Here is a 23,161-nt window from a genome sequence, read left to right as displayed (position 1 = left end):
TGGTCCGACGGAGCTTGGTAACGAGGGAGAAAGCAGCTGGAAGACGTGAGAGAAACAGGCGACGGGACAGCTTTGCCGTTCCTGGGGTCCGGGATTGGGAAATCGACTGCAGGTTGGCTGTCAAGGACTTGGGGCCAGAGATGGTTGTCGAGACATGCAGCAAATGTCCTCTACTGTATTAGTATGATTTTGAACTGTATCGTGAATCCGTGCTGGCGACGACGGGTGGACTTCCGATCGTAGAGGCATCAATTGACGATGACAGGGAGGGACCAGCGCTAATTTCGCAGCCTGACATGATTTGAGGAGAGAGGAGCAAGATGGCTTTGGGAGGCGTTGGAGGTACTGTTCCCAGTCGCAAAGTGACTGTGGAGGGAGACGTATCCTTTTAATCTTGAGCTGCATGCCTGAGGCTAGCTTCGCTGCAGGACTTTGCGCAAAGCTGCATTGCGTGTGCTTGTCCTGACACAACCGCATGGGAGCGAATGCCCGTCTGGAAATACATTTGAGTGGATGAGCAGGTTTGTCGGCGGCAGGAGGTCTGCAGCCAGTGATACAGACGTTGGCACTGGCACTGGAAGGCAAGGCCCGGGGCCACTGGCAGAGCGTGTCAATGATCGCCCGGCGCCGTTGACGAGGTGTGGTTAGGGCGTGTTTCGGGTTCAAACTCTGATCGACAGCCACTAAGAAAGCACTGGAAATTGCAGGGATCTTGCCCACGAGCCACGGAGCCATGGATCGACCTCACGCGGTGCCTACAGTATTCATTCTCCAGGGATGCCAAACTTTATTGTGCCGAACAATTCATCTATCGTATCGAGCACGAGTAAGTATACGGAGTACACACACTCTGTTGCTGGCAGTTCGTTCGGTGTGTAGTAGATAATAGAACCGCTGGTTCGGTCGGGACTATTGCATCGCACTCTACACAGTACGGAGATGAAGGGGGATGTCGTACTATTTTCTTAGGCGAAGAGATGGAGCCGGGTCTGTCTGTCAGACGGTAGTGGCTCTTAATCCTTCATGATGGTGATAAAAATGGCTTGGAGAAGATGCGCCTGTTACTAAGTGCTGAGGCCGAGGATGAGCAAATCAGGCCCTTACTTTGGCCATGGCTTCGGCCTTGACCACACTATTCATTCGCTCACACAAATCCTAGAGCTATCAGTGCCTCGCGTACCTCGTTTTTGCCTGGGATTTCAATACCATCTTGCCACTGACTTGGCTCAATCAGACAGTCCTGACCCTGGCCAGCCCTGAATGCGACACGCAGTACTAGTTATCCCCATCCCCTACTCCGTACTATCCTCTCTTGAATTCTCTCCCCACTCACGACCCATTGCCGTCCTTCACGCGTCAAGCGCTCACCTGATGCGCCTCAAGCCTCACCTCTTGATGGCTCCTCTCCTATCATCACGCTACGGAGTGCATCCGATCTTTCTATCGACATCCGAGACGAACCTCTTACCTTGACCTCGGCCTGCCGGTCAAATCTCGAACTGCTCGTCACCCATCACCCTTCCAACTTCCCTGCTACGCCTGGTCTCGCTAGCTGCCCTGCTTCCCGCAGCGCCATGGCGCCCGCTCACCATAGCAAAAAGTACGCCGTCGCTTCGGAGAAATCATCTGGCACTGGCAATTTGAACATGAGGGCTGGCAGCTTGAATCCACATCTGCATCAGTCACCGCCGCAGACCTCGCGACAGCACGCCCAGATGATCAGAGCGCGCAACAATTCCAAGAACAGCGCCCGCCATCCGCAGCCGCATGCTCATGCGCAACAACTGCAGCAGCAACAGAAGCAAGCCCCTCATCCCAATCTTGCGCAAGCTGTCGCACCAGCACGAAACCTCAATCCAAGTCCGGCTGGAGACACAGGAGCAGGATCTGGTCAAGTTCACAGGCCTGGAGATCCCAACAATCAATTACATGTGAGTTTCCTTCATAACGTTTCCTGCCTCTTGTTGCATCTGCCCACGCCGGCCGTCAAAAGACCTATCGTCCTTATGGCACGCATTCCTGGTTTAGGCGTTGAAGCTTTTTTGGCTTGACTGCTCCCCTGGACTCCAGTGTGCGCAACAGCAGCCCACAATCTCTCGTCCTTGGCTACGACCCTGGTCCATGTTTGAGTGGTCCACCCTCCCTGGTCTGCATCTGCCAGCCATGATCCTGACCTACCTGGCTTGATCTCGGGGTTCTGTTTGGCCCACGCGCCGCTATGATTAGCCCGCTTGTGGCCCCTCTCTCTGCGACCGGCTTTTCAAGCACCAAAAGTGCCAGACTACGCCAGCAGTTGACGCTTGGGCCCACGCTCCAATCCGACCACCCACAATTAGCTCGACGCAACCACACAGAGATTGTCACGGCCGGCTCCACTGCTAAGCACGCTTCCCCTCCAGGCCCAAGCACTGAAGGTTCCAAACTGCCAGGTTCCCAAGTCGCTCGCAAACGCCATCCGGACGCCCCGGTTTTCTTTCTTTCGACATGCCGTTTAAGCTCCCGCGCCATCGGTCCACTTGATTTGCACACTACCAGTTTCAACGCGCAAATCCAGCATCCACTCGCGGTGCCTCCCCAGTATCTTTTACAGCGCCCTTGCCCCCTCGGCTTTTCTGGATCATCCTTCTCTAACTCTCGCCAAAACTTGTTCTTTGAATTGACTTCCCATCGAGTTGCACCGCCACGTCTGACGTCCGTCCTCTACATTTGCCCTTTTCGACGTCAAAAACAACATCCATACAATGCGACGCTGCTCTACATAGGACCGACTTATTCCCCCTGCCCCAGTCCTTTCACTACAAAGCCCATTATTCAAGCTTCGACCACCTGGCCCTGTCAACGGTGGTCAATCCCGGTACATGGTATGCTCTACCCACAAAATCCACTGTGGCTGCCCCATCTCTTATCACATGCCCGCGCCTTGACCCCTCTTACACACCTGAGTTTCATGCATTGAAACCCATCATAACTCCTTTTCAAATGCTCGAGGATCACTTTGTCTGTGCTCAAATTGTGCGACTGCACGTTTTCCGGCCCTGAACCTCTCTCGTTGCGCACGACAAACTCGAAAGGAATTGAGATCACCACCCTGGCACATTCGGCGACGGCGCATCTACCCTGGCTACACTATAGGTACGACCAATTCTGAGGACTGCTGGAGATCACGTTTTCCATAGCGCACGCTTCTCGTCTGCTTCCATGCTTGTTTGCGCATCAGGATCCTCGCTTCTTACCGAGATACTCAGGATCCAGTGAGATCTCCTCCCTCTCCACCATGGACAAGGGCAGCGGTTCAGACCAATTACGAACCTACGTTCCAGGATTACCATCCATCAGACTCTTGAATTTTGACCCAGCTTGCCTATCACCCTTGCCGTTCCTGCCGTGGAGCTCTTGAACACCTGACACGAACTTGTTCTGCTGTTTGCGATCACTGCTCATTTGCACAAGCCGGCGCTGACATATGGACTTCCAATGCAGCATCGCACAACACAGCCGTATCCGAACGTCGCTCCGTTGCACCACGTCCCGCACCAGTCGCAGTCAAGAACGTTAAGCGGCAACCCAAGCACTCAGCAGCCGTATCCGTCGCCAAACATCTACACGCCGCAACCAAGTCTGCATTCACCGTTTGTCAATAGCCAGGCGCAATTCCAGGCGCAACAGGCGCCGGCCGAAACGCCGACTTTCTATCCCCCGGCTCAGAGTCCTCGAAGCCAGCATAGCGGTACCGGAACTTATTATTCTACGGGTAAGTCGGTCATCGAGGAATCATCGCGTCAATCAGCTGATCAAGCGACAGAGAAATCTGAGCCTATGGCAGCAACCGCGGCGATGCAGAGGCCTTATCCTCCCATCTATCACACTCCACAATCCAACTCTCCTGCTTCAGTGACATCGCCCCAGACGCATGATCCCGCCAGGCCAATGTATGGCCAACCGGGCTCGCAACTGAGCCAGCCGACGCTATATGGCTATCAATATGGGATGAACGCTGTGCACCAGCCCAACTATGGACAACACCATCAACAAGCACAGCAACATCCGATGAATTCCCAGTCGATGCTAGCTTCCTATCAATCCGCGGCCCCTCAGATGCCTCAAGCCCAAGTCAACTCGCACCACCCCGCCGTTTCGAGTAGTCCGAGGTTGAAGTCTGAACAGAATCAACACTATCAACTCAAATCCGAGCAGAGTCAACTCAAGTATGAGCAGAGCCAGGCCTATCAGCATGCCCCTCAATCCCGAGGCGGAATGCTGCAACAACAGCAACAGCATCCTACTCCGATTCCGCAACCGACGTCCTTGCCACAGCAACAACAACCACAGCAGCCGCCGCAACAACAGCCGCAGCAGGTGCCCCAAGTCCAACAACAGTCGCAGCAGCAGCAGCAACCACAACAGCAGCAGCAACAGCAAAATCCAAATCTACCGCCCGGCTCGAATGCCGCTCCTGGGCCGATTCCCGCAACAACGCCTTTGGTGGTACGGCAAGATGGGAACGGTGTCCAGTGGATTGCTTTCGAGTACTCCAGAGACCGTGTCAAGATGGAATATACTATCCGGTGTGATGTTGAGTCTGTTGATGCCAACGCCCTGTCACAAGAGTTCAAGTCGGAAAACTGTGTATATCCCCGGGCTTGTGTGCCGAAAGAACAGTACAAGGGTAATCGATTGAACTACGAGACAGATTGCAACCAGGTGGGCTGGGCGCTGGCGCAGCTTAATCCATGTCTTCGGGGCAAGAGAGGTTTGATACAGAGGGCAGTGGACAGCTGGAGGAACAGCAACCAAGATCCGCGACTGAGAAGTCGTCGTGTCAGGCGACAAGCAAAGATGAATAACAGGTCAAAACTAACGGCTTCAGCTTCGGTCCAAGCACCTGGGTCAGGGGGCCAAGTTCCGACAGGGCTTCCTGGTCCAAATTCAATGGCGGCTCCCACCACCAGACCATCCGGCGCCATGCCAAATACACAGTCTCAGATCCTGCACCATCCGCAGGATGTGTCTCCTACCGGGCATGAGAATGTCGGAGGTATGTAAACATAGATTTTCGCGCGTCTTCACGACAATCGTCCCATGCGTTCTTGCCTTGAGAGTCCCACTGACTATTCGCAGCTCCCACATACAATCCCGCACAACAAGCTTACCGACAGAATTCGGTACCTCAACATATGGCAAGTCCAAGCGACTTGCGCCAGAGCCACCACTTCACCGGGTACCCGAGTTATGCCACTTCGCTGGCTCCTTCGATGGGACCGTCTATGGCCCCCGCCATGCAACCCGGGCTGCATCATCTCGGACGGCCTGGCGGGACAGCCGCAATGGCTTCGAAAGACCACGATGAGAAGGACGAGGAGGACAACGCTTTGTTCGGTGAGCTGCCCGAGGGCAAGCGACGGAAATTCATCCTTGTCGAGGACACCCAGAAGAACGCCCGTGTGAGAGTCAAGGTCACACTGGATCAGATCGAGATGAGCGAGATTCCCGATTCTTACCGAAAGCAGAATTCTGTCTTCCCGCGCGCATATTACCCGGTTCAGATGCAAGCTTCTTCCGAGTCGACACGGGAAGGTCGTTTCGTTGAGGAAGGAGATGAGGTAGATGGTGGCGTCCCAACGTTGGGGAAGACAGCTGTTTCCGTCCAGACATGTGATGGTGATGCCGAGGTTAATGTGCCTCAAATTTCCAAGAGTAAGCGCAGTCGGGAACAGAAGATGAATGAACTTGGATATCGCATGGCTTGGGGACAAGGTCGCGTGTTCTCGGGCCGGCCGATCTTCCTTGCACGAGCACGTAAGATTTCCCCTGTAGCGATCGTTTCCGCCACCTGCTAACGGTCTCACAGTTGACTCTTACCGGAGCAAGCAACGAAGTGCTCTCCTTGCTGCTGGTTCAGAACCATCGACCATTCCAGCTCACCTCGAAACTCGACCTGGAAAGAGGAAATGGCTTGAAAGAACAAGAGTCGCAACGCCGGCACCAACACCGCCCAATCCCACTGCCGACTAATCTATCGATTCGGCAAATGATTTCATGCAGTTGGTCTGCGTTATCCAGCGAAATCGAAAAGCACCTGAGCTTGTACATTATTCCGGGACGCGCCAGACGACCTCCTGTACAATCAATTTTTATTCGCAAATCGCAAAATTTGGATTGTTCTTGTATGCGACCCAGGCTTGTGACCACACCGGGCTCCGAATGTCGCGACAAACCACTGTTCATCTAACGACTCTTGTGACGACAAAGAAGCACAGCATGGTTCATGTCTACATCGATGCGACTTATGAAGGCCGGCTCCGAGGGGACCCTGTCCTCAGTTCTACGGCCTTGCGGTTTTTAGCCTCTATGTTGCAGAAATTTACCAGGTGAAAAGCTGTGTCTTGCTCAAAAGACACTCCTTTGCTTACTCCTTATGAAAAGAATTACCCTCGTCGGGATACATGATGGATCTTATTTCATCGTGAGAATTTCACTGTGATGATACGATACGGTTGGCGTCAAATCGCCTCGCCATCACTCTACTTTATCACCCTCGGACTCCGAGCTTTGATTCTTGGGTACCTGGTTTCTCAAGCGACGGCCTATTGTGGAGCAATGTCAGCATACGTCGATGACGCTGCACTTATCTTGTGTTTCTGTACATTTGGAAAGGAGCCGGTATAGGAAGGAAGGCTCCTTGGGTTGATTGGGACGGCCATAACCGGGATGGAATGGTTATAAGGAAATGGGATGGGTCAGGACGATCCCGGCCAGAGACGGAACATTCTCAGGCAGGCCGGTAAGGACATCACGGCTCCGGGACTCAGGAAAGGAACAGGAGGGCCACGGGGGCAACGACTGGTTTTCTCTTCGTCTTGGATGGATTACGACACGCTTTTTCTTTCTGTGGATATCGTCTACTTTTGATTCCCCATGGGCGGATTTTGTTTTGGTTTTTGACCCGTTGATGGGAATTGGGACTGGGACTGGAACTAATGGCACTTGTATGTCGCCCACTGAGGCTTGCACAGATATGCATGGCCACGAACGAGTGATACGGATCGATGGGACTTTTTGTAGCCCGCCGAGGCGAAGCTTGCACACATAGCCACGTCATATGCATAGGTAGCCATGAATGAGTTGAGGGATAAGGATCACCAAGGGGAGGATGGGCATCTGTTAGTCGGGATGTAGGATGGATGCATGGAGAGATGGATAGGTATAGGGATGAAGTGAATGAATGACTGTGAGAGTGAACTCTATCTCTCTCTCCCGTCCAAATACTCCGTACTGTAGATGAATTCGCCAGACGTACGGAGTACATACTTCGTACGCCCTACAAGCACGTCAGAGAATGGATACTGTCTTTTCATTCTACACCCTGGCTGGCCGGCCAGTAGGTCAGTTGGCCAGTCGCACAGTCAGTCTGTCCCTTTATCCGTCGACTATGTACCTAGTCGGTATCAGATCCAGCATTGAGCTTTCCCCTACTTATGAATTGCTTGTACGGAGTATGTACTCGGTATCGCACTTGGGACTTTTATCGGGCTCCGAAACATCATAGTATGGAGGTTGAAGGTTCCCCTGGACGTCCGTGTTTCTTGAACGAAGGAAGTCCCCTGCTCCTCCTTGCCTCGCCATCTACGGAGTACTGTGAATTACAAGTCGAATCCTTGTTGCGCTTGAGATGCGTTGCACGTCGATGTCTCCCTCCTCATACGCACATAGGAATACATGCATTCATATATGTAGGCTCTACTACGTAGAGTCCTCCCTTTTTTCTTCCTCGCAAAAAAATGTGGTGACCATCGACTTGACGGTGGGTCGAAAAGCCATAGTCTACTGTATCCATTCTGCTTGGATGATCTCACGTACTGTACCACTCAGCAGGCCATGCCATGCCATGCTGCCGGGTCAATCATGGTGGTATCGATCTGACCCTTGCACCATGACAGCATCTACAGCACATTGTGAAAACACCGTACTATGTATGTAGCCCTCCAGCGTAACCATATCCCTTCTGTCCTGCTGCCCTGTTCCCAAGTATCATGCCCGTAGTAATGTACATATATCCTGGATCCAACCTCATTCTCGTTCTCGTTCCTGCATGGCGTCAACATGGTTTGTCGACTCGACTGCGCAAACCAACTTTTGTGCCGACCTAGACCTCGACATTCGAAAACCCGAACCCAGATCGGCTGGGCGGAAAGATACAAGATACGCGATACGCGATACGCGCTTCCTCGACGACCATGTCCAACGTGAATGTGATGCGATGCGATGGGTGACCGCCCGCAAGGAAAGAAGGTAGATCGAGTGACCTCTCCATCTAATGCATCGACTGCCTCCGAGTTCAAGTGCCGTACAATATGCCGCCGGCTCTAACGTAAGCACTGGAAAGAGCCACAATTTCGAAAATAGCCCAACAGACCGCCGTTTTCACCGCACCGCGCCTGGTCGATCCAAATCATGATCCCACAGTTTTCCCACCGCAATCCGGAATCTTCAGTCCAGGCTTGAGATTCCTGGCTGGATCCATGAGTCCCCATTTGTCTTCCCATGCCTGGGTAGCTGTGTTGTAGACGACTTTCCAAGGCTCGTCGAATGCTTCAAACCTGTAGCGAAGAAGTTAGAGACCGAGGCTACGTTCACGAGGACATGCGACTTACCAAAAGTAGTCTGTACCATTCTGCAGTGCTTGGCACACCCAGTTGTCCATAAAGGTATTCATTTCATCAACACCGGCGACGGAACCGCTTTGACCCGGCTGGCAGGAGCCATCTGTACCGCCGCAATCCTTGCCACCTCCACTGGGCCAACCGGTTTCGCTGATGAGCTGCTTGACGTCGGGCATGCCTTGGGTCAAGATGACGTCGTGGTTCTGCCAGAAATCCCAAGTCCAGCTTGCAGCAACCTCTGCTGTCACGCCAGCAAAGAAGGGATGGATGTTGGACATGACATAGTCGACCGCTTGCGTAAGCTGAGCGTTCCAATTGTCGCCGAGATCAGAAGTCGCGATAGGGAGATCATAACCGAGGGACTTGAATTTGGACCGGACATCACCCAGATAAGTGATCAATTCCTGCTCAGACTGTGCCTTGTCTTCGCCTGCACGATAGAGCGCCTCGTTGCCGACGATGACCCCTTTGAAGATGGAGAGATCTTTGGTTTCTGCTAGGATCTTGTACATCTGGTCCAGCTGGCGGTCAATGGTGGTCTGATTGGTATCGATCCACACACCCATCCACACCTTCATATCGGTGAGCTCAAGCCTGTCAATCGCATGAAGCACCATCTCGGTCTGATTGCAGTCAGTACCATAAAGTCGAACGACGTTGGTAAGTTGCGACAAGACTGCCATGTCGCGGGTGACGTTGTTTTGCGAAGGAGGATACGTGTGGCACAGCGGATATTGTGTACCCCAGGGTGTGTAATCCATCCCAGGAAATACTTTGTGGAGGTTCTTATTGTTCATGAGAGCTTTGATTTCAGCCGAATTCTTGTCGAGGTCGCCGTTGGCTGCGGTGTCCGAGGCAGCATTGCTAGTGTCGCCGCTGAAGGAGCCTGAATCGTCCGAGTTTTTGTTCCCTAGCACACCACCTACAATTCCTGCCACGATGGCGACGACAATGACCAGTCCGATCGCGATGCCCACCCAAAGTTTCATTTTCCTCTTCCGATTGGTTTGCTCTGATAACCATTGGCTCTTTTCGGGCTGGGGCCGCCCATCAACCGCATTATATGTACCACTGGGAGTGTGATTTTTTGCTTTCCGGCCAAAGAGCCCTCCCAGAAAACCGGCGGCACCTGCGGCAGCGCCAGGGGCTGCCGATCTCCTGCCAGAGTCCCTTTGCTGGTCCCGGGCCGGGAAACCATCGTCATCGGCGTCGTCGAGGATATTGTTGGGATTGATGCTCGCTTGATTCATCAGCCCCGCAGGATTGCTTGACTGGTAGGGCAGGTCGTGGTAGCTTGGATACGACGGCGCCCGGCTCGAATTTGAGTGATAATCATCCAGAGGAATGCCTCTGCCGGAGTATGCAGATGATCTGTGACCTGAAGGAGAAGGAGATGCTCTACCAGGCGTGGCGGCACCTTGGGCAAGCGCGAATGTCGAGCCATACGAGGACCTCTCTGGCAGCCGCGACGGAGCCTGCTGTTGGTAGGGAGTGTAGGACTGAGGATATGCAGCCCTGTCGCCGTAGTTGTCCATCCCTGCGATTGCCTCTGCGTAGGGTCGGTAAGACTGATGTTCGGCTCTAGGAAGTCGGTCCGGACTGGTTCTATGCGGTGGAGGAGGGGGAGGGCCGAAGTCGTCGGCACTCGTAGGCACTGTTTGTCTTGCAAGGGCCTTGGGAGGGGAGAGATCGCTCAGGAGGTGGGTGTCTGAAGAGACAGGGCGCCGGCGAGGCGATGAAGGAGGAGAAAGTTGCTGACTGCGATTTGGAGAGGCAGAGGCGTATCTAGGTGGCGGAGATGTAAAGTCTCTGTCGAGCGGCTCCTGGTACGGCTGTTGGTAGGAGGGTGTGTAAGATTGGGGCGGACGTCCCTGTGCCTGAGCCTGTCGTGCATCTGGATTCAGCCCGCTGTCATTCTGGGGCTCAAACGAGAAGCTCCTGCCGCCGGTGGACATTTTGATCACAGCGGCGTGTCTTTCGCCCGGGTGCGCAGGCAGAGCAAAGTCTTCAGTATAGCGAGCGACGGCGCAACATGGGCAATGGATTCAATCAGTCAAGTCTGAAACCCGTCGAGAGCCTCTTCGTGGCAAGGTCTGAGGGTGTGGGAGCGCACTGTGGTCGGTATGGTAGGGGCGGCTGAGCCGAAAGGGAACCGGGCAGGTGAAACGCTGGTCAGCCGGACTCCGACGAACAAACCACAGGTATCAGCCAAGAGAACGAAGGATTATACAGGCAAAGAGCTTGTAGTTGACTGGGTAGACGCAGGAAAGCGGAAGAGACTGAGATGACCTGTCATGAGTATTGACACTCCTACCTAACTACGTACTCGCAGATGGCGCATGTTGGTAAAGTTGGCAGCGATGGCGGCGGGACATGGGGGGTTTTCGCCTTCACTCAGCCTGCGCCGTTGCTGTGCAACCAATTGAAAGCCACGCCGATCCTCCTCGCCGTTCAGATCGATGAGGCTTAGACCTGACAAGCAATGTGGCATTGCGGAGAAAGACTTGCAACAGTTGGGCGCACGCCTACAAACTGATATTGGATTGTGTGCGCGCAAGAAAAGCGTTCTTGATCTAGGACTACCCGGCTTCCCGAAAGTAGAGGCACAGAAACGGATTTCGTGTAAACTTATTTCAGCCTGATGCCAGATGTTTACCCGTTACACTGGTTAGGTCACCGTGTGCGAGCTGCGCCCCTCCATAAACAAGCAAAGTCCACTTGCACACTGCTGGGTGACAGCTCTGTGCCTTCTCGCAGAGAGTTACCTAGCCTCACTCTTCATGCATGGTGTCTACCTCGTCCGATAGCTCAACAGTTTCGTTGCTGACAGTGATCAACTTCATATCTCCTGTGCCAGTGGGGACATCTTCTGGCTCTGCACTTGTAAGGGCTAGCTGCGGCTTGTTGTCAGTTGCACCCAGTCTCCCAAACTCTGCATGAAGCTCGCGGACCCATCCAGAGACTTCATCGTTTAAATCGAAATGGAATTCGGGCAACACGAGGCTTGTGCTTGAGGCATGAGCAGCCCGCAGGTTCTGATTTGTCGACTCATGATCCTTCCGAGCTGTCCAGCTTAGCGTATGGTTGTTCCTGCGCGGCTTAGCCGGCCTAGCCTTGCTTCTGCGGGAAGTGATTGCGCCACGTCGTTTGTTCCGACGAGGCACATCCGAGTCTGATGTTGAATCCGAAGACGTTGATTCCTCTCCATCACTCAGCATGGGGTCGTCAGTGCGAACTTCGTGCCTTCCAGACTCATAATCCCTGAGACGCTTCAGCGGACCGGGTGACTCCGGGCTACTGGATATTGCAAGAAGTCGACGGTCGGTCGGGCTACCATCCTGAGTGCACAGGCCCAGCTTCCTCAACTTCGCAATGTCGCAATACGAAATGCATACTTTGCAAAAGAACTGTTCGTCTGCGCGATAGGGACGTGTCTTCACCGTGGTCAAGTGCATGTGTCGCTTGTTGTTTGCATCAACAGTGACTTCATGCGTATTGCATTCGTCGTTGTCAAGATGTACTGTATCCTCTGGCTTCGCGTACTTCTTTGGTCGCACCATTTTCACAGTCACTTCTCTTGTGATGACAATTTCAATCTGACCTGGCTTCCTGCCGGTTGGTTTAGACAATCCATCGTTCGCCATTGCTTCGGTAACATCCGCCAAATCTGCTTCGAGATCCGTCGTTGGGATGTCCGCCTCCGTTTCTGAGATGTTCATGTGACTTAGCAAGACATCGATCCCTTTTTGGCGGAACACCCAGGGTAACACCAGGTACTTCGCGAGCATTCCAGACCCGTAATCGCTTCCACCGAACGCGTCTTGCTCCATGACCGCGCCACAGCAGCGACCCTTGAAGACATGGCCTTTAGAGCGATAATGTTGTTCGCCAGCTTCGGTAGGAATCTGGGAGTTGTCTTCGCTTTCGGAATTGCCGTCAATGTACACGGACGCGAAAAACTCATAAGGTATCTCGGGCTTACCATCTGGCTCGTCGCAGTCCATGGCGTTCTGGGCATTGGAAGACTCCACGCCGTGCCTGCTGTTAGATTGTTGCTCGCCGCCAACCATTGCGTCCTTCGGTTCGGGAAAAGGGAAGTCCGGTGTCACTCGGATCTGGAACCTGGCACCATCCCGAGCTTCAATGCTGGTATAGACAATTTTCCCTCTGGAGCGGGTCCCATAGGTAGTGAATGGTGTGCCATCCGTTCCTTCTACGGTGACGTTGAAGCCTCGCACCGAGGGCATCTTCGCAGGAGGGTGAGAAACACGAATAGTAGTGGTGTGGTTGCCTGAAGACTATTGGTGTTTCTGGGGACTGGTAAGGCTGGAGTTTATTTGGGAGCAAAGAGCAAGCAGAGCTGAGAGACCGTTTTTGATGACATGGAGGCAGTTGAAGAACTGCCCGGCTCGACGACTCGGAAGCGACAACGGCCCACTATGCCTCTAGACACCAACTGTCTTGAGCAGAGAAAGGCGAAGCAGTGGAAGTGAAACATCGACTTTGGTCTTTGTGTTCTTTCAGTGGCCGCTCCAAGGCCTTTGTCCGGGACCGACTTGTCGTTGCGCAGTGCAAGTAGTCCTCGATTCACGGAAGACAAGGCGAGGGCCAAAGTACAACGACCGCAGTTAACATTGTCCGATACAGGTGGTCAAGGCTCAGCGGCGAGGTACGGCGATCTCATATCCAAGCAGTACTTCAGCCGAAGCGCCTTCCCAACCACGATTACCGCCAGTGGAGAGCATGAATCGACAAGCTGGGTCGAGGAACAGATGGGACACGACGCCGGTTCGATGACCAGGAACGATCAAGAACGGGACGGTGGACCGTGAAGAATGAGATTCTTTCAGGTCATATAACCGTAGAATGTCATATGAAGCGCAGATCAGATGTCGGCCGTTGGGCATCGCCTTGACTGAGGTCACTGCACCGCTGCCGTTGGGAAACCGGAAAACCCGTTCGGGTCCCTTGAGGCCCTTGCGCAAGTCGTATTCCTCCACTGTGTTATTCCGTCGACCGGCGTATATATAGTTGCCATCTGGGGACCAGCAGGCGCTTAGACACCATGGCGGAGTGTTGCGTGGCAGAACACGTGCCACCGGTTTTGACTGTCTCCTATCCCAGACACGTATCGCGCCGTCGATGGAAGTCGCCATGAATGTCGAATCAGAAGTATGTGGTGCTTCGCTGTCCTGCCTCATTGCTTCATCTTCGCCATGTCTTTCCAGATCATCCCCATGTGGCAAGCCGTTCGTGATTGACTGCTCAGTAGAATCAGGTATTCCATTCGTCAGCTCATCAGCAGATATTTGGAGCTGAGAACTGTCTGGGAGGGCAGCTGCAGCATCGTGGGTCGGGGCCACAGAATCCAGCATGGGGTGATCAACTAATTCTTCCGGTTGTGGTCCATTTGCCATTGCGCGACTCATCTCGTCGTCTTCAACCCCAAAATCGTCCGTGAGACCCCCCCCATTGGCCATGACACCTCCGTCGTCGCCAAAAAGATCGTCATCCCCTCCATCTCCGAACAGTGAGTCTGGAGTCGCCACAGTTGGATGTTCTTGGGTATTCTGACTGGGCAGATCGCTCTTAACGCCATTGGTGAGAGATTTCCCATCATTCGATGAAAATGTTCCATTGGATACAACGACCTCTCCAGACTCTGCAGGAACATGCACAGATGAGACTGGCCGCGTTTCAATCGAGGATATCTGACCTGCGCTGGCAGCGAACGTTGTTCGAACCTGACCGGTATTGAGGTCCCAATCTAGGACTGACTTGTCCCAGCTGCCGGACAGCAAGCTCTTCTCATCGGAAGAAAGTGTGAGGACCGAAACGGCTGACGTATGTTTTTGAAGCAAGGTGATTTCCCTGCCTTCGTCGTGTCGGATGGACTGCAGTCGAATCGGACCGGAGGCTGTACCAGACAACAGCCAGAGGGCTTGACTATGGCAGGCAAGAGAATACACAGGCGACAACGTCTGTGTAGTCTTTGGCCGAGCATCCCAATTCTCCCAGTAGCTCATCAATACTCCGGCTTTCACAACGCTGTCAACGAATGGGTGTCTCTGTGCTACCGTAAGTGCAAGCTTGTTGTTGATAGAATCGACCCAATTGAACTTGCGAATATAACCATCAGAACCCCCGGTAAAGACCCACCGCATATCCCCTGTGGTACAGACTGCGTTTATAGAAGTGCTGTGGGGCGCGGCGACGGTGGGGACAATATCGTATGACCATGCGTTGAGGTACTCTGCAGAGATGTTGGAGGCCGCTGCAACCCCTCGCGAAGAGTCTGCCTGTGCAGATGCAGTTTGCTGAGTACCGTCCTGTGCTGCGCTCGGTTCGCCAGAAGTATCTTCGTTGTCAGATTGCTCAGATTGGCTTTCGGCGTCGTCGTCCTCGTCGCCTTCACCTTCCGCATCTCCATCACCCTCAATATCTAGATCTCCATCGCCATCGCCATCGCCATCGCCATCACCATCACCATCACCATCACCATCACCATCACCATCACCATCACCATCACCATCACCATCCTGGTCAATATCTGCATCGCCGTCGATATCGCCGTCGGCATCAACGTCGTCCAGATCTTGCATGGTTTCATCATTGTCGTTGTCGAAGCTCCCATCTTGGGAGCGCTCGTCATCTTCGTCGAACGCAGGCATATTTGCCGCTCACATGATTCGTGCAATAGCCTGTCTTCGAGAGGCACCACGCCGACGTGATATTGATGGTGCCAGATTGGAACGGGGAGAGAGACAGTTCGTCTTTGAGCGACATTGAGCCAGGTCCCCGAGATCCAACTATTCCACAACAGGTCTAGCGCTACGCTTTGTCAATATATGATCCTCCGGATTTTGGTTCTGGAGCAGTCACAAGCAAGAACTACTTTGTGTCCTCACAACAAGCTCACTTTGATTTCATTTCTGGAGGCGTTTTTAATATACTGCTCGTATCTGTTAATGCTTCCCAGGCGTCGGGACACACCGAGGACCTGTTAATCGGTTGGACTTGGACGCTGGACCATCTTTCTCGGTTCGGCAACGACAAAAGCTGCTGTGTTCCTGATGCCCGCAATTTTCTCCCGTGGCTCAAGGAAATGTTTGCTTGCTTCACTTGTTTTGTAGTATTGCCGCTCGGAGCTACCAATATCCTCGTTCACTAAACATTGCTTGATGGCAACGGTGCACTCTTTTCTTCTTCGCTTCCAGCAACGGTGGGTTTGGTGCGTTGTTAGAATTCCTTAACTCTCCCTCCTGCTGCGCGGTGAAGCGTCCAACACTGACCGCTCATCGCAACCGCAGCTTTCGGTCTGTCTCAAAACTACTGCCACTCGATAACTCCTTACACACCTTCGCAGGAGTGGTCAAGATCAGCCCGTGGCCTGTCTGCCATACACTTCTGACCGCTGTCAGAGCCGAAAAAGCGGATATCTGTGCTCACAGAATATTAGCCGGTTCCTCACTCACCTATCTTCAACCCCGTATGGAAGTTGCCACTGCTTAAACCACTGCTGCCATCTTGATCAATATGGCACCGGGACGTGGCATGAGCAATCGGGGTCGAGGACGAGGAAACCGTCCAGGTGGCAGGGCATCCATCGGTAAATTCATCACCTCCTCGAATTCTGGTCTCAAGTCAGGCTTACAGCGGTCCTCACTGGGAAATGACTGACGCACAACTCATCAGATGTCCGAAACTCATTCGCCTCTCTTGATATTAATGGAGGTAGGTTCGAACACTGATCGGCAAATACATGACGGTCTTAGGCGATGTGCCTTGCCCACATCATTGCACCGTGCCACGTCTCAGAGCAATGTGCTTACTGACCGCATATCTAGAGATGAATGCGGATCTCTCGGAATGCTTCAAAGGTCCAGCCCGTCGTCCAAACACTCACAATGCTGTGACCAGTACTTTGGAGGACGAGCTCGACCTCACCCTGAATCTCGACATCCGTGACTATGTTTCGAAGCAAGAACAAATTGAGTCCACCTCCGATAGAGACGTGTGGCTTTCTCAGCCAGAGATTCCTACAAATAAAGAGCTGTTTGCCGACTCGGCGGATCTTCTACCAAACAAGATTGACGGCCCCTACAAGAGCAAGGATCGATACCTGAAAACGCACTACGAACTGCTCCGAGAAGATGCGGTCGGCTGCTTTCGAGATGCTATCCATGACTTCCGCAAGGATCCCTCAACTGGAGACACACACAAATTCTCGGTCTATGATCAAGTTCACGTCGTCGGATTCACATTCGCTCGACGAGGTCTGGCTGCCAGGATCAGATTCTCCACACGACGCGCAGGCAAACGAATCAAGTGGCAAAACAGCAAGAGGCTTGTCAGTGGCAGCATCGTCGCTCTAATCCCTGCCAAGACGAAGTTGATTGACTTGAACGAGCTGGTTGTGGCCATCGTGGCCGCGAGACCGCTGCAAGGCGTTACGTGTGAGCCCCCAGAGATCGATATTCACTTTGGCCGCCCAGAGGATATTCAACTCGATACGCAAAAAGAGTGGCTCATGATCGAGGCGAAACAGGGATACTTTGAAGCTTATCGTCATACGCTAAGGGCTCTGCAGAAGCTGAGCCAGGAGAAGTGAGCTCTCTAGCCTCAATATGCCGTTGACGTCGCTGACTATAGCCAGGTTTCCCTTGTCTGACCACATCTGCCACCTTGAACCTTCAAATGAGCCTCCTGCCCACCTTCAAAAAGACCCCGTCCTAGATATCAGTGCTGCCGCGACAGACCCTGCTCAGAAGAAAGAGTATCAGAAGGTCGACGTCACAAAAGACTGGCCCATTGGCTCGTCTAATTCACTCGACAGCACGCAATGGGAGGCTCTGAAAGAGATCCTTACCAAGCGCCATCCCATTGTACAAGGTCCACCCGGTACCGGCAAGACGTATGTCTCGCGTGTTGCGGTGGAAATCATGCATGCCAATCGAAAGCCAGACGACCCACCCATCATCATTGCTGCCCAGACAAATCATGCACTCGACCAACTGCTCGGACACATTTCTCTCTTTGAACCAAACTACATCCGACTGGGAGGCAGATCCACCAAGCCCGAAGTCAAGAAACGAGCTCTTTTCGAAATCCGGCAGGAAGAGAGGATCAAGCCCATCCCAGGAGGCCTCTTCGGCAAGTCGAACACTTTGTTGACAAAGCAAACCAAGGGTTTGATAGAGTTACTTGAACCATTTGTCATGCCTGGTCCTGACCCTTGGTCCACTGATCAAGTTTCCGGTCCCAAGATGTTGCAGAAATTGGGAGTGCTCACCGCGCAGCAAGCAAAGTCACTGGAAGACGGCGCGACGCAATGGGTCTCCGCGGACGCCGCTCTCAATGCTCCCATACGACTGTGGCTGGGCAAATCACTGGTGCCTTTCGAGGTCGATTACGTCCAAGAGAACTACGGCTTTGAGGAAGGTGACGATGACGACCTTGAATTTGAGCAGCTCAGAGAAAACGAAGACTCCACGGGCGTCAATGATGAAGAAGACGTTGAGATGTTGAGAGGCCCATGGCGTGAACTTCGCGACAAATTCATGGTCCCGGAACCTGCTACAACAGATCTTAGCAGAGCAGCCAAGCTCCTCGAAACCGTGACAGACATGTGGAAGGTCCCACCCTACTACCGTGCTCATGTGTATCATATCATGCAGGCTCAAGCAAAGGCCAAGATCACTAGCAGGTTCCGCGAAGATGCGAAGGTCTACAACAAGCTAGTGAAAGATAACCTTGTTGGCAAGTGGGAACAAGATATTGTCTACCTGCGACGAGCTTCTATCATTGGCATGACCACCACCGGTTTGAGCAAATATAGGCCGCTGATCTCGGCTCTCAAGCCTAAAGTGATCCTCATCGAAGAGGCTGCTGAAGTCTTGGAAGCTCCTGTCACGGTAGCCTGCACGGAGAAGCTTGAACATCTCATCCTCGTTGGGGACCACCAGCAACTACAAGGCCATTGCAGCGTACAAGAGCTGGAGAATGAGCCTTTCCACCTGAACGTGTCGCTGTTCGAAAGACTGGTACGAAACAAGATGCCCTATACGACGCTGCTCCAGCAACGCCGCATGATGCCAGAGTTTTGCCGCCTCGTCGCCCCCTTATACCCGGGCCTCACCAACCATCCAAGCGTTGTCAATCGTCGGCTCGAGACATGGGGAACAGGCGAGGTCAGATCCTTCTTCTTTGATCACCCGTGGTGGGAAGCGAAAGACGAATCGTTCTCGATTTTCAACCCCGAAGAAGCAAAATTCGTTGCCGGTTTTTACCGCTACCTGTTCAGAAATGGTGTCGATCCCACCCGGATTACCGTCTTGACGTTCTACAACGGACAACGTAAGCGAATCCTCCGTGAGTTGAAGGAGTTCCCTGAGTTTCGTACATACGTTAACGTGAAGACGGTCGATTCGTGTAAGTTCACAGTTCAGCACATATATAGTTGACTCTACTAACTTTGCTCCAGACCAAGGCGAAGAAAATGACATCGTCATTCTGTCGCTGGCTCGAAACAATCAAGAAGGCAAGATTGGCTTCTTGGAGAACGTCAACAGGAGCTGCGTGGCGCTGTCCCGAGCAAAATTTGGGTTCTATCTTTTCGGCAATTCTAATATCCTCATGCGCAACAGCTTGCTGTGGCAAAACGTCATCACTCTGATGGATTCAAGGCCTCGACGGCGAGGTGAAGAATTTCCGGTGATGTGCAAGCGCCATAATATCACCACGCTAATGAGCTATCCGGAGGATTGGGAGAAGACCGACGGTGGCTGCGCGCAACCATGTGGGGTGGCACTACAATGTGGTCATCCTTGCCACCTTCTGTGCCATTCTTACTCCCATGACACCGTTCAGTGTGTGGGACATTGTAGAAATACCTTGCCCTGTGGTCATGGATGCTCAAACAAGTGCGGGGAGTTGTGCTTTTGCTCCTGTGAAACCTTCTCAACCTTCAAACGAGCGGACGCGGTGGCGGAGGAGTCAACCACCATGGACGCGGGCGCGAGGGACGCGAATCAAGATATTCGTGGGGCTCAAATGAATGGTCAGGAACCTCCCACTCGTGGCAGCGCATCCTACTTACCTCAGCAGGGCTCTACGCTGGATCGTGGTGACGGACAATTTCATCCAGCTTCCGTTCGTGGACCTCCCGTATTTCTCTCTCCGAAACATCAAGCATTAATAACCCCAAAGCAAATACCCAGCAACTGGAACGCGACTCGACAGCATGCAGGTAACCCGAACCTGGCGACTACCGAAGATCATGGTCAACTTCAGAGAGGATGGAAAGGCTTTGCGCAGGGAGGCTTTCTCGCAGATGACGCACGACTACAGAACACCGCTCCACCATACGCGCCCCAAATTCCACGCGATGGACATGAACCGGGAGGTAATATCCAGAAGCCACCGATCAGGAGCGAGGCAGTCAAGGTTCTGAGCAATGGCAGAACAAGCATTTGGCAGGAATACCAGCCTGGACCGGTGTATAACCAGGGCTTCCCATGTAACACCGCGCGCAAAGATCCAGGTTCTCTTACGGAACGTGGAGGTGGCGACTTGTTGAATCTTAACTGCATGGAGCGCAAGCAGTCTACTCAAAAAGCGGTGGATGGCCTCATCATCCGGACACCCGCACAGGTCAATCCACCAAAGTCTGAGATAGAGATGAATGCTGGAGACAATGCGATGGAAGATCTGAGGAATCTGAATGATTACTTCCGGACCTTTTCAACAACTGGAAATCGTCGGACTGGCGGACAGCTGGAAGGATCGAGAGACGCGGGTATGACTGAGCTCATGAATTCTAATCGTGGTGTCAGTGAAGGAGCTCCCATTCCGGTGCCCACAGGTCAAGATAGAATCACTACCAAATAGATCCTGCGAGCAGCGACGAACTACCTCGTACACTGCTTGAACATCAGAGATGCACCTTTTGAGACTTGCAGATCCATGGGAAGGTCAAGTGCTGGACGGAAATGTTCTTCTGCGGCATTGTCACATAGAGTCCATTGAACAACTAGATGGCCGAAACAAGATCGCATTGTGACAAGGACATCATCAGAAGGATGTGATGGTGTCTTGATGAACATGACATCCGTTTCGCCACTGTAAGATGACCGCATGTAGGACTAAATACAGGGTATTACTTGGGGCTGCCCATGGCGCTCCCACATGTACACAAAAATCTCGGGGAGGACGACCACCTCGACGGGATCCTCCCTCAAGCTCTAGGACAGAGCCGTGCCCCATAGTAGCCGGCGACTGTTCCTGGCTCTCCAGCATCTGAGCAGCGCAAACTCCTCGGCTGGGCGCGTGACGTTTTGTCAGTCGTCCACCAACAGCGAAGACGGTTGGCAATGCTCTGGCCGGGATGGCACTCCGAGTGGGTGACTGGGTCTCTCTTGATATCTCGGACGCTGGGCGGAGCGCTGAATGCCCTGACGCTACCGCATGTAAGTGATCGGCGGGCTTGGAAATGCAGGGGCAGCGTGACAGCAAGAGTGGATTCATTAATGCCAAAAGGCCCGTTCCCATAGTGTCTGCACTGTCGCCACAAGGAAGTGTCGAGTAACCGCGACGCCGTTGACCGGGGCTGCTTCTCGCAGTTCTTGCTGCGCATGACATGCACCTTGCGCCATCGCACCCTTCGCAGCGGCTGCGACCGGGTCCTTCACGTAAATTTATCTGCTGAACCTTTGCACGCTCATAGCAGTACCATACCCAGGATAACGGCAAGTGTCGTTGATAAGTATCCGTATCGGGTCGTCGACAGCTCAAACGAGTCCGACGTGAGGGCACTCGTAGTGAAGATAAGGTCGCTGGAGATCTGACTCGAGTTGAAGCAGTTGCTCGCATTGACTTCCGGTACGTCCTCGGGCTCGGCAAATGTGATATCAACACAGTTGTACAAAGCGGCACCGTGGACGGCCGTCTCGATGACTTGGATGGTTGCATTGTCTCCGACATTGACGGTGAGGTTGGCGGGAAGAGGAACCTGGGGGAAACAGAACGAGCCCGGGTACGGGTCTTTGCTGGGCCCGATGATTTGCACACCAGAGAGCATGACGTTGGACATGTTCGGTGGGTTTGTTCCCAGACCCAGGTTGATGTAGATGAAGGCGGATCCGTGGCCTTGGAACCACCCCGGCTGGAATGCGACTGCACCGCCCTTCACCGGCCATTTCGTGCGGTTGGTCGAGAGGGGCATCCCACCGCCTATGCTTTGTCAGTGGTAGTCGACTGATGGGGTGGAAAGAGCCCTACATGGATACATCCATTGCATGCCATATGGGTAGAGATAATCTTGTCCTTCGGCATATGTTCCCAAGCCGGCCGTGTCGTCAACCGTGCCGTTCGAATGCAAATTGTCTCCTCTCCAACCCGGGTACGTGATGACCGTATGTGCGTGTGCGAGGCCGAGGAACGCGAGGATGGCGACGGCTACCGTCGAGACCGAGGATGAGGGCATTCTGACGGCGCAGAGGACGGAAGATGCGGCCTGGAGAGGAAGATCGCACACTCAAGTGTTCTTCGAGTCTTGCTGACTTCGGTCGTCGACGTGGTCGCGAAAGCTGTCGGAGTGACCGGGTCGGCGAGGGTCGCAGTGGAGAGCTTCGCTCGAGGTGGAAGACCGTCTTGGAGCCATTACGGCGGCCATCCAGTGTTATAGGACTCGGTGCCTGTGGCCAAGGTGATTGGGATTAGGCCAGAAGGACCAACCGCCCAGTCCTGCAAGGCGACTTGTTCAAGAGCAGTGATGGGTGCAGCCATTGGTTGCGGACGAGAGAGCTGGGCGGCAAAGCGACCGAGTCACCCTCGCATCTGAGCGCTGATTTGCCCAGCGGCGGCGGGCAGGAGCTTACTATCGACAGGGATCCCACCCGTGGCATCTGCCCCTCCACTCGTGCTACTCCAGAGCCAACAGAGGCCGCTCGCCTGGAGACTGGATCTCGAAGCCCAGCGCTGGACCAGTAATCGTGGGCTTGGGCGCCCCCCGCCCAGTCGAGCAGTGATTTCGGCGTGATTTTCCCTCTCAGATCTCAGTTCGGCTCCACAGACAGGTGAGCCAGCCAGCGGCAACTCGCATCACGCGCCTTTCTGTTTCCATCGGGAAATGCAGTGCATTTGGCGGTTGCACAGATTGCGTGTTCGAACCATTGTTCAGGAGAGAGCATCAACTGCTCGCTGGCCGCAGGACACCCGGAAAGTTGGGAAGACCGACAAGCATTTTTAGGTCTTACAGGTGCGTTGTGGCGGGCCCCACAGGCGGTCCAAGTCTATCGATCCTAGGTTGTCCACGTTCCTGGCACTTTTTGACTGGAGGCCTTACGTGCGTTGACGATAACCTTTCTTATTCGTCCTAGAAACGAGCGTGTGCTTCACTGTCGAATCACGTCCGAGGCTGAGTGTTCTTTCGCGACAGCTCCTATGATGTACAAGGGATAAGTAGTGCAACCCGGACCTCTCTGTTCAGCCTCGTGCTTCTC

General features: G+C 53.5%; 7 protein-coding genes across 7 annotated transcripts; 3 read left to right on the top strand and 4 right to left on the bottom strand.

The window, feature by feature from the left end:
- Positions 1-3,834: 3,834 nt before the first annotated feature.
- A1O7_02722 (uncharacterized protein) lies at positions 3,835-6,012 on the top strand (the record flags this gene model as incomplete). The annotated part of the gene is made up of 3 exons (XM_007756753.1): positions 3,835-5,035; positions 5,119-5,796; positions 5,849-6,012. The coding sequence occupies 3 exons, from the start codon at positions 3,835-3,837 to the stop codon at positions 6,010-6,012; spliced, it is 2,043 nt and encodes a 680-aa protein (XP_007754943.1).
- Positions 6,013-8,449: 2,437 nt separating this feature from the next.
- On the bottom strand, positions 8,450-10,615 carry A1O7_02721 (murein transglycosylase; the record flags this gene model as incomplete). The annotated part of the gene is made up of 2 exons (XM_007756752.1): positions 8,450-8,597; positions 8,652-10,615. The coding sequence occupies 2 exons, from the start codon at positions 10,613-10,615 to the stop codon at positions 8,450-8,452; spliced, it is 2,112 nt and encodes a 703-aa protein (XP_007754942.1).
- Positions 10,616-11,431: 816 nt separating this feature from the next.
- Positions 11,432-12,907, bottom strand: A1O7_02720 (uncharacterized protein; the record flags this gene model as incomplete). Its single annotated transcript, XM_007756751.1, has 1 exon — positions 11,432-12,907. One exon carries the CDS (start codon positions 12,905-12,907, stop codon positions 11,432-11,434), a length of 1,476 nt encoding a protein of 491 aa, XP_007754941.1.
- A 411-nt stretch (positions 12,908-13,318) lies between these two features.
- A1O7_02719 (transcriptional activator SPT8) lies at positions 13,319-15,331 on the bottom strand (the record flags this gene model as incomplete). Its single annotated transcript, XM_007756750.1, has 1 exon — positions 13,319-15,331. One exon carries the CDS (start codon positions 15,329-15,331, stop codon positions 13,319-13,321), a length of 2,013 nt encoding a protein of 670 aa, XP_007754940.1.
- A 1,178-nt stretch (positions 15,332-16,509) lies between these two features.
- On the top strand, positions 16,510-19,546 carry A1O7_02718 (uncharacterized protein; the record flags this gene model as incomplete). The annotated part of the gene is made up of 4 exons (XM_007756749.1): positions 16,510-17,267; positions 17,317-19,091; positions 19,144-19,458; positions 19,530-19,546. 4 exons carry the CDS (start codon positions 16,510-16,512, stop codon positions 19,544-19,546), a joined length of 2,865 nt encoding a protein of 954 aa, XP_007754939.1.
- A 118-nt stretch (positions 19,547-19,664) lies between these two features.
- A1O7_02717 (uncharacterized protein) lies at positions 19,665-20,549 on the top strand (the record flags this gene model as incomplete). The annotated part of the gene is made up of 1 exon (XM_007756748.1): positions 19,665-20,549. One exon carries the CDS (start codon positions 19,665-19,667, stop codon positions 20,547-20,549), a length of 885 nt encoding a protein of 294 aa, XP_007754938.1.
- Positions 20,550-21,378: 829 nt separating this feature from the next.
- Positions 21,379-22,143, bottom strand: A1O7_02716 (uncharacterized protein; the record flags this gene model as incomplete). Its single annotated transcript, XM_007756747.1, has 2 exons — positions 21,379-21,890; positions 21,939-22,143. 2 exons carry the CDS (start codon positions 22,141-22,143, stop codon positions 21,379-21,381), a joined length of 717 nt encoding a protein of 238 aa, XP_007754937.1.
- Between the last annotated feature and the right edge of the window lie 1,018 nt (positions 22,144-23,161).

Source organism: Cladophialophora yegresii (genome assembly GCF_000585515.1).
Source record: "Cladophialophora yegresii CBS 114405 chromosome Unknown aczIN-supercont1.2, whole genome shotgun sequence".
NCBI classification, from domain to species: Eukaryota; Fungi; Ascomycota; class Eurotiomycetes; order Chaetothyriales; family Herpotrichiellaceae; genus Cladophialophora; species Cladophialophora yegresii.
Note: the sequence above shows the minus strand (reverse complement) of the source record. Positions and strands in the feature narration are given on the sequence as shown.